General features: G+C 53.8%; 1 protein-coding gene across 1 annotated transcript in view; it reads left to right on the top strand.

The window, feature by feature from the left end:
* Window positions 1–878: 878 nt before the first annotated feature.
* Window positions 879–10,788, top strand: part of LOC144489772 (pyruvate carboxylase, mitochondrial-like) — a gene marked incomplete at its 3' end in the record, with an annotated part of 45,024 nt that continues 35,114 nt past the window's right edge. Inside the window, exon 1 of the mRNA XM_078207633.1 lies at window positions 879–1,125. Coding sequence (XP_078063759.1) covers window positions 879–1,125 — 247 coding nt within the window. The remainder of the gene's footprint in view (window positions 1,126–10,788) is intronic.

The following is a 10,788-nucleotide window of genomic DNA, read 5'->3' as shown; positions in this document are numbered from 1 at the left end:
AGACATTTTGGATGTTTTGAAGCCACGTAAGGTGCTATATGAATGCAACACCGTCTTTAAAATGATCAGGTTATCACCTTGAAGGTGATGCTGGTAAAGACATCCCTCCGACAGTGTGGCACTCCCTCAGCACTGACCCTCCGACAGTGCGACACTCCCTCAGCACTGACCCTCCGACAGTGCGGCACTCCCTCAGCACTGACCCTCCGACAGTGCGGCACTCCCTCAGCACTGACCCTCCGACAGTGCGGCACTCCCTCAGCACTGACCCTCCGACAGTGCGGCACTCCCTCAGCACTGACCCTCCGACAGTGCGGCACTCCCTCAGCACTGACCCTCCAACAGTGCGGCACTCCCTCAGTACTGACCCTCCGACAGTGCGGCACTCCCTCAGTACTGACCCTCCGACAGTGCGGCACTCCCTCAGCAGTGACCCTCCGACAGTGCGGCACTCCCTCAGTACTGACCCTCCGACAGTGTGGCGCTCCCTCAGTACTGACCCTCCGACAGTGCGGCCCTCCCTCAGTACTGACCCTCTGACAGTGCGGCACTCCCTCAGTACTGACCCTCGGACAGTGCGGCACTCCCTCAGTACTGACCCTCCGACAGTGCGGCACTCCCTCAGTACTGACCCTCCGACAGTGCGGCACTCCCTCAGCACTGACCCTCCGACAGTGCCGCACTCCCTCAGTACTGACCCTCCGACAGTGCCGCACTCCCTCAGTACTGACCCTCCGACAGTGCCGCACTCCCTCAGTACTGACCCTCCGACAGTGTGGCACTCCCTCAGTACTGACCCTCTGACAGTGCGGCACTCCCTCAGCCCTGACTCTAGGCCTCGATTCTAACCCGGGCCGTGTCTTTGTGTTCCACAGGATATGGCCGGACTGCTGAAGCCGAACTCCGCCACGCTGCTGATCGGAGCGCTTCGGGACCGCTTCCCGGACATACCGCTGCACGTCCATACCCACGACACGGCCGGAGCGGGCGTGGCCTCCATGCTGGCCGCCGCTGAAGCCGGGGCGGACGTGGTGGACGTGGCCGCTGACTCCATGTCTGGGATGACATCGCAGCCCAGCATGGGCGCCATTGTGGCTTGTAGCAAGGGCACCAACCTCGACACAGGTAAGATTGTGACTGGCATCGCCACTGCTCCGGGTATCCCATCGCGGGGAGACCCAGGTGGCTTCCCCCCAACCGCCCGCCCCCCTCCACCCCAGCCCATTCGGCCCATCAATACCCATTTCATCCCTCTTGGATAAATTTGATAGGTTGGGAACACGCTTCTCTCCAGATAACTTCCACCTCTCGTGGGTGGCACAGTGGTTAGCGCTGCTGCCTCACAGCCCCAGGGACCCGGGTTCAATTCTGGCCTCGGGTCACTGTGTGGAGTCTGCGCATCCTCCACGTGTCTGCGTGGGTTTCCTCCGGGTGCTCCAGTTCCCTCCCACACCCCAATGATGTGCAGATTAGGTGGATTGGCCATGCTAAATTGCCTCCCAGTGTCTAAAGATGTGTGGGTTAGGGGGATTAGTGAGGGAAATATGTGGGGTGACGGGGTTAGGGCCTTAGTAAGGTGCTATGGTGCAGAGTTAGTGCAGGCATAATGGGCCAAATGGCCAACTATGGAGTGTGTAAGTGATGGGGAATAGGTGTAGGGAGTGGGGAGAATGTGGGACTCGCTCCCACGGGGAGTTGGGGAGAATGTGGGACTCGCTCCCACGGGGAGTGGGGGAGAATGTGGGACTCGCTCCCATGGGGAGTGGAGAGAATGTGGGACTCGCTCCCATGGGGAGTGGAGAGAATGTGGGACTCGCTCCCACGGGGAGTGGGGGAGAATGTGGGACTCGCTCCCACGGGGAGTGGGGGAAAAAGTGGGACTCACTCCCACGGGGAGAGGGGGAGAATGTGGGACTCGCTCCCACGGGGAGAGGGGGAGAATGTGGGACTCGCTCCCACGGGGGTTGGGGAGAATGTGGGACTCGCTCCCACGGGGAGTGGGGAGAATGTGGGACTCGCTCCCACAGGGGGTGGGGAGAATGTGGTACTCGCTCCCACGGGGAGTGCGGAGAATGTGGGACTCGCTCCCACGGGGAGTGGGGGAGAATGTGGGACTCACTCCCACGGGGAGTGGGGGAGAATGTGGGACTCACTCCCACGGGGGAATGGGGGAGAATGTGGGACTCGCTCCCACGGGGGAGTGGGGGAGAATGTGGGACTCGCTCCCACGGGGGAGTGGGGGAGAATGTGGGACTCGCTCCCACGGGGGGTGGGGGAGAATGTGGGACTCGCTCCCACGGCGGGTGGGGGAGAATGTGGGACTCGCTCCCACGGGGGGTGGGGGAGAATGTGGGACTCGCTCCCACGGGGAGTGGGGGAGAATGTGGGACTTGTTTCCAATGGGTGAGGGCGAGAGCTTTGGGACCAGCCCAGTGTGGAACATTAGCACCAGCATCGACCAGATGGGCTGAATGGCCAGCTTCTGAACTCCAGTAAGATCGATTCCAAAATCTGCTTCCCAGAGAGGAAGGAGTAGGAGTTGGGGTCAATTGGATTTGTCTCTCAAGGGGCCAGCAGAGGCAGGGTGGGCCAAATGGCCTCCCCTCCTGTGCGACGGCCTTCCAAAAGGGATGTTTCTTTCCAAGGGGGAGGTGGGTTTTGTGGCTGGTTGAGTGTTGTAGTCTGTGGATTAGCGCACGACACATTGGAGTCAAGCGGAGGTCACATGAGGTTGTGTGTTCCCCAGAGTGTTCTCCTTGGGACAGGGGTCAGTCCACATCCTCTCTCTCTCTCATTGTGTTTCTCTCGCGCTCTCTCTCTCTCTTGAGGGAAGGAACATGCTGCCTCGGGGAGTGAGGACACAGCAATGTGGGGTGTGGGCCGGCGTATCAGTGACACGGAGGATGTAGGGAACACCGGGACTGTGTCAGTCTGTGTATCAGGGGGTGGGTCTGCGTATGTGTCAGGCAGAACGTGTGTCTGGGTAACTCCTGCCCGTCTGGGGGAGCTGTGGGTGGATTCCGACTGAATTCACTCTGAGGCAGGTCCCTGTGACAATTTAGCACCTACTGTCTGATCCTTCTCTGTCTCTCTAACGCTCTATTACTCTCTCTCTCATTCTCTGTCTCTCTCTCTATCTCTCTCTCTCACTCTCTGTCTCTCTCTCATTCTCTGTCTCTCTCTCTCTCTCACTCTCTGTCTCTCTAACGCTCTATTGCTCTCTCTCTCACTCTCTGTCTCTCTCTCGTTCTCTGTCTCTCTCTCTATCTCTCTCTCTCCCTCTCTCTCTCTCTAACGCTCTATTGCTCTCTCTCTCGTTCTCTGTCTCTCTCTCTATCTCTCTCTCTCACTCTCTGTCTCTCTCTCGTTCTCTGTCTCTCTCTCTATCTCTCTCTCTCCCTCTCTGTCTCTCTATCGCTCTATTGCTCTCTCTCTCATTCTCTCTCTCTCGTTCTCTGTCTCTCTCTCTCTCCCTCTCTTTCTCTCTCTCTCTGTCTCGCTCTCATTCTCTCTCTCTCGTTCTCTGTCTCTCTCGCTCTTCCTCTCTTTCTCTCTGTCTCTCTCTCTCTCTCTCATTGGGCGGGAATTTTATGTCCTCCCTCGTCCCGAAACCATTAAATCCAGTCAATGGATATTTCCACTGTCTGCCGCTCACCCGTTCCAATTCCTGTGTCGGTCGAATTCCAGTCAATGTCTTTCTCTCTCCCTCTCTCTCTTGCGCTCTTTCTCTGTTCCTCTCTCTCTCTCCTTCTCACTCTCTCACCCTGTCTCTCTCTCTCTCTCTCCTTCTCACTCACTCTCTCTCTCTCTCTCCTTCTCACTCTCTCACCCTGTCTCTCTCTCTCTCTCTCTCCTTCTCACTCTCTCACCCTGTCTCTCTCTCTCTCTCTCTCCTTCTCACTCTCTCACCCTGTCTCTCTCTCTCTCTCTCTCTCCTTCTCACTCTCTCACCCTGTCTCTCTCTCTCTCTCTCCTTCTCACTCTCTCTCTCCTTCTCACTCTCTCTCTCTCCTTCTCACTCTCTCTCTCTCCTTCTCACTCTCTCTCTCCCTCTTCTCACACACTCTCACTCTCATTCTCTCTCTCTCTCTCACAATTGCTCTCTCTCCAACTCTCTCTCTCTCCCCCTTCTCTCTCTCTCTCTCCCTCTCCCTCTCTCCCTCGCTCCCTCTCCCTCTCTCACACACTCTCTCTCTCTCTCCCTCTCTCACACACACTCTCGTTCTTTCTCTCCCTCTCTCCCCCACTCTCTGTCTCTCTCCCTCTCTCTGTCCCTCTCTCTCCTTCTCTCTCTCTCTCCCTTTCTCTCTGTCTCACTCTCCCTCTCTCTCTCTCTCTCCTTCTCTCTCTCTCCTTCTCCCTCTCTCTCACACGCTCTCTCTCTCTCATTCTCTCTCTGTCACACACTCACACTCTCCCTCACACTCTCCCTCACACTCTCCCTCACACTCTCCCTCACACTCTCTCACACTCACATTTTCTTTCACTCTCTCTCTCTCTCTCACATGCTCTCTCACTCCCCCTCTCTCTCTCTGTCTCCCACACTCTCTCACTCACTCCCTCGCTATCTCACACTCTCACACACATTCTCTCACGCTCTCTCTCTCACACACTCTCTCTCACTCTCTCTCTCTCTCATTCTCTCTCTCACACTCTCACACACACTCTCTCTCTCTCTCTCTCTCACATGCTCTCTCGCTCCCTCTCTCTCTCTGTCTCTCACACTCTCTCACATACTTTCTCACTCACTCCCTCGCTCTCTCACACTCTATCTCATTCTCTCTCTCACTCTGTCTCTCATTCTCTTTCTCTCTTTCATACACTCTCTCTTGGTCTCTCTCTCACACGCTGTCTCGCTCGCTCCCTCTCTCTGTCTCTCACACTCTCTCTCACACGTTCCCTCTGACTCCCTCTCCCTCTCTCTCACACTCCATCTCATTCTCTCTCTTGCTCTCTCTCACTCTCGTTCTCTCTGTCTCTCATTTTCTCTCTCTCACGCACCCTCGCTTTCTCTCTCTCTCACATTCTGTCTCTCGTTCCCTCTCTCAATCTCTCTCTATCTCTGTTACACTCTCTGTTTCTTGCACTCGTCCTCTTGTGCTCTCTCTCTCCTTCTCGTGCTCTCTCTCTCATGCTCTCTCTCTCTCTCTCTCACACTCTCTCTATCTCTGTCTGTGTGTGTGTGTGTGAGTGTAATGGGGGAGTGTGCGTGGGGATGGCGTTTGAGTAATTGATGGGTGGCGATGGGATGACAGAATTATATACGGGGTCACTGTATGACCCCAAGGGAGCAGAGGAGAATGTATACCAGCCTCCAGTCCCAGGCCGTTTTACCTTGGCACTGCCACCCACCCAACCTGCCCGACCATCCTCTAAACAATCCGCCCTCCTCCGACTCGGGCCTGCTGGATCGCGCCGGAGTGAGGCCTGAGGGAAGAGGAATCGGGCAGGCTTTCGGCCTAACGTTTGGAGAGGCCTTGGCGGGTTTCTCCCTGGAGGAGCAGGCTTCTGGGTGGGCACGGGTTAGAAACATAGAAAACTACAGCACAAAACAGGCCCTTCGGCCCCACAAGTTGTGCCGAACATATCCCTACCTTCTAGGCCTACCTATAACCCTCCATCCTATTAAGTCCCATGTACTCATCCAGGAGCCTCTTAAAAGACCCTATTGAGTTTGCCTCCACCACCACTGACGGCAGCCGATTCCACTCGCCCACCACCCTCTGTGTGAAAAACTTACCCCTAACATTTCCCCTGTACCTACTCCCCAGCACCTTAAACCTGTGTCCTCTCGTAGCGGCCATTTCCACCCTGGGAAAAAGCCTCTGAGAGTCCACCCGATCTATGCCTCTCAACATCTTGTATACCTCTATTAGGTCTCCTCTCATCCTATGTCTCTCCAAGGAGAAAAGACCGAGCTCCCTCAGCCTATCCTCATAAGGCATGCCACTCAATCCAGGCAACATCCTTGTAAATCGCCTCTGCACCCTTTCAATCTTTTCCACATCCTTCCTGTAATGAGGCAACCAGAACTGAGCACCGTACTCCAAGTGGGGTCTGACGAGGGTCTTATATAGCTGCATCATTATCCCCGGACTCCTAAACTCAATCCCTCGATTGATAAAGGCCAGCACACCATACGCCTTCTTAACCACCTCCTCCACCTGCGGGGCCGATTTTAGAGTCCTATGGACCCGGACCCCAAGGTCCTTCTGATCCTCTACAGTACTCAGAGTCTTTCCCTTAATATTGTACTCCTTCATCCCATTTGACCTGCCAAAATGGGCCACTACGCATTTATCTGGGTTGAAGTCCATCTGCCACTTCTCCGCCCAGTCTTTATACAATAAATGGCAGAGTCATCAGGAGTATAGAAACACAGAGGGACCTAGGTGTGCAAGTCCACAAAGCCTTGAAGGTGGCAACACAGGTGGAGAAGGTGGTGAAGAAGGCATATGGTATGCTTGCCTTTATAGGACGGGGTATAGAGTATAAAAGCTGGAGTCTGATGATGCAGCTGTATAGAACGCTGGTTAGGCCACATTTGGAGTACTGCGTCCAGTTCTGGTTGCCGCACTACCAGAAGGATGTGGAGGCATTGGAGAGAGTGCAGAGGAGGTTTACCAGGATGTTGCCTGGTATGGAGGGTCTTAGCTATGAGGAGAGATTGGGTAGACTGGGGTTGTTCTCCTTGGAAAGACGGAGAATGAGGGGAGATCTAATAGAGGTGTACAAGATTATGAAGGGTATAGATAGGGTGAACAGTGGGAAGCTTTTTCCCAGGTCGGAGGTGACGATCACGAGGGGTCACGGGCTCAAGCTGAGAGGGGCGAAGTATAACTCAGACATCAGAGGGACGTTTTTTACACAGAGGGTGGTGGGGGCCTGGAATGCGCTGCCAAGTAGGGTGGTGGAGGCAGGCACGCTGACATCGTTTAAGACTTACCTGGATAGTCACATGAGCAGCCTGGGAATGGAGGGATACAAACGATTGGTCTAGTTGGACCAAGGAGCGGCACAGGCTTGGAGGGCCGAAGGGCCTGTTTCCTGTGCTGTACTGTTCTTTGTTCTTACATCCTATCTATGTCCCTCTGTAACTTCTGACATCCCTCCAGACTATCCACAACCCCACCAACCTTCGTGTCATCGGCAAACTTACCAACCCATCCCTCCACTTCCTCATCCAGGTCATTTATGAAAATGGCAAACAGCAAGGGTCCCAGAACAGATCCCTGGGGCACTCCACTGGTGACCGACCTCCATTTAGAAAAAGACCCACCTATACCCACTCTCTGCCTCCTTTGGGCAAGCCAGTTCTGGATCCACCGGGCAGCAGCCCCTATGATCCCATGCCCTCTCACTTCTTCCAGAAGCCTTGCATGGCGGACCTTATCGAACGCCTTGCTAAAATCCATATAAACCACATCTACCGCTTTCCCTTCGTCAATGTGTTTAGTCACATTTTCGAAGAACTCCACGCGGCTCATAAGGCACGATCTGCCTTTGACAAAGCCATGCTGAGTATTCTTGAGCATACTGAACCTCTCCAAATGCTCATAAATCTTGTCCCTCAGGATCTTCTCCATCAGCTTACCAACCACTGAGGTTAGACTCACCGGTCGGTAATTTCCTGGGCTATCCCTATTCCCCTTCTTGAAAATAGGAACCACATCCGCAATCCTCCAATCCTCCGGCACCTCTCCCGTCTCCAACGACGGCGCAAAGATCATCACCAGAGGTTCTGCAATCTCTTCCCTCGCCTCCCACAGTAACCTGGGGTACATCCCATCCGGACCCGGCGACTTATCTAACTTGATGCCATTCAAAGATTCCAGCACAACCTCTTTGTTGGCGTGGCTGTGCCTGTGTCAGATGCAGGCAGCATGCGGGTGGGGGGAGAGAGATAAACAGCCCACTAGGTGAGGGGAGCCTTCATAAGTGCAGAAGATATAGGAGCAGAATTAGGCCATTCGGCCCATCGAGTTCGCTCCACCATTCGATCCTGGCTGATATGCTCCTCATCCCCATTTTCCTGCCTCCGCCCCTTCACCCCCATTCCCAATTAAAAATCTGTCTAACTCCTCCTTAAATGTACTCACTGTCCCAGCACCCACCGCACTTTGGGGCAGCGAATTCCACAGATTCACAACCCTTTGGGAGAAGTAGTTTCCCCTCCAACTCTGTTTTAAATTTGCTGCCCCTTATCCTAAGACCTCTCGTCCTAGAATGTCCCACAAGAGGAAGCATCCGCTCCACGTCTACTTTATCCAGACCTTTTATCATCTTGTAAACCTCAATCTGATCTCCCCTCATTCTTCTAAATTCCAGAGAGTATCGGCCTAAACTGTTCAATCTCTCTTCACACGACAAACCCCTCATCTCTGGAATCAATCTGGTGAATCTCCTCTGAACTGCCTCCAACACCACGACATCTTTCCCCAAATAAGGGGACCAAATCTGTCCCCAATACTCCAGGTGTGGCCTCACCAATGCCTTGTATAGTTGGAACAACACTTTCCTTACCTTTATATTCTATTCCTTTAGCTATAAATGCCCACATTCCATCGCTTTCTTTATTATCTGCTGTACCTGTATGCTAGTTTTCTGTGACTCATGAATGAGATTGGGACAGCACGGTAGCACAGTGGTTAGCGCTGCTGCCTCACAGCGCCAGGGACCCGGGTTCGATTCCCGGCTCGGGTCACTGTCTGTGTGGAGTTTGCATGTTCTCCCCCCGTGTCTGCGTGGGTTTCCTCCGGGTGCCCCGGTTTCCTCCCACACCCCAAAGATGTGCGGGTTAGGTGGATTGGCCGTGCTAAATTGCCCCTGAGTGTCAGGGGGATTAGCAGGGTAAATATGTGGGGTTACGGGGATAGGGCCTGGGAGGGATTGTGGTCGGAGCAGACTTAGAAACATAGAAACCCTACAGTGCAGAAAGAGGCCATTTGGCCCATCGAGTCTGCACCGACCACAATCCCACCCAGGCCCTACCCCCATATCCCTGCTTAATTACCCGCTAATCCCTCTAACCTACGCATCTCAGGACACTAAGAGGCAATTTTAGCACGGCCAATCAACCTAACCCGCACATCTTTGGACTGTGGGAGGAAACCGGAGCACCCGGAGGAAACCCACGCAGACACGAGGAGAATGTGCAAACTCCTCACAGACAGTGACCCAAGCCGGGAATCGAACCCGGGTCCCTGGAGCTGTGAAGCAGCAGTGTTAACCACTGTGCTACCGTTGATGGGCTGAATGGCCTCCTTCTGCACTGTAGGGATTCTATGATGATGAGGACACCCAGATCCCTCTGCACCAGAGCAACCCCGAAGTCTGTCCCCCGAGAACATAAGAATAAGAACTAGGAGCAGGAGTAGGCCATCTAGCCCCTCGAGCCTGCTCCGCCATTCAATAAGATCATGGCTGATCTTTTTGTGGACTCAGCTCCACTTACCCGCCCGCTCACCAGAACCCTTAATTCCTTTACTCTTCAAAAATCTATCTATCCTTGCCTTAAAAACATTCAATGAGGTAGCCTCAACTGGGCAGGGAATTCCACAGATTCACAACCCTTTGTGTGAAGAAGTTCCTCCTCAACTCAGTCCTAAATCTGCTCCCCCTTATTTTGAGGCCATGCCCCCTAGTTCTAGTTTCACCCGCCAGTGGAAACAACTTCCCTGCTTCTACCTTATCTATTCCCTTCATAATCTTATATGTTTCTGTAAGATCTCCCCTCATTCTTCTGAATTCCAATGAGTATCGCCCCAGTCTGCTCAGTAGAAGCATCCCGAAGTCTCTCGCCTGAGGCCTAGTCGATGTAGGCCTCGCTTTCACAAGCCGAGGGCCCGCGGGTCAGCCCTGCGCCCATTATGGAGACGAGGACAATAATAAATAGAAGCTTTCTGTTGCGTGTCTTCAAATTACAATTGATTCTTCTGTCCTGAGCTGTGAATCTCATTACAAGCACATTAAAGCACATCAGACAACGCATTAGGAAGCTGACAGGGTGAGGTGTTTTATTTTTAGGCTCTCAGTTACGGCTTGTAATGGCCGTGCTGCGATATCGATCACGGGCCTGACTTACTAATCACATTTCATTTTATTATTTACTCCCTCTGTGTGGGCGGCGTGGAATGAAGCTGACATCTTATTGCCCATCCCCGAATAGCCCTGAGGTGCTGGCCCGTCTTAACTGGGAAATCCACCCCCCCTTCACTCAAAACTGGCACCCCCACCACCCCCCCCCCCCCGCCCCCTCCCTCCACCCCCCACCCACTGCCTCCCCCACTCACTCACAGAATCCGATATCTTCCAATAAGATCACCTCTCTCACGCAGGAGGCCATTTGGCCCATCGAGCCTGCACCGGCAACCATCCCACCCCAGGCCCTGTCCATGTAACCCCCACATCTTTGTCCTGCTAATCCCCCTGACACTAAGGGGCAATTTAGCACAGCCAATCCACCTAAACTGCACACCTTTGGACACTAAGGGGCAATTTAGCATGGCCAATCCACCTAACCTACACATCTTTGGATACTCAGGGGCAATTTAGCACGGCCAATTCACCTAACCTGCACATCTTTGGATACTAAGGGGCAATTTAGCACGGCCAATCCACCTAACCTACACATCTTTGGATACTAAGGGGCAATTTAGCACGGCCAATCCACCTAACCTGCACATCTTTGGATACTATGGGGCAATTTAGCATGGCCAATCCACCTAACCTGCACATCTTTGGATACTAAGGGGCAATTTAGCACGGCCAATCCACCTAACCTGCACA

Source organism: Mustelus asterias, unplaced genomic scaffold (genome assembly GCF_964213995.1).
Source record: "Mustelus asterias unplaced genomic scaffold, sMusAst1.hap1.1 HAP1_SCAFFOLD_2532, whole genome shotgun sequence".
In the NCBI taxonomy this organism is placed as follows: Eukaryota; Metazoa; Chordata; class Chondrichthyes; order Carcharhiniformes; family Triakidae; genus Mustelus; species Mustelus asterias.
This window is presented reverse-complemented; position numbering and strand designations above follow the sequence as displayed.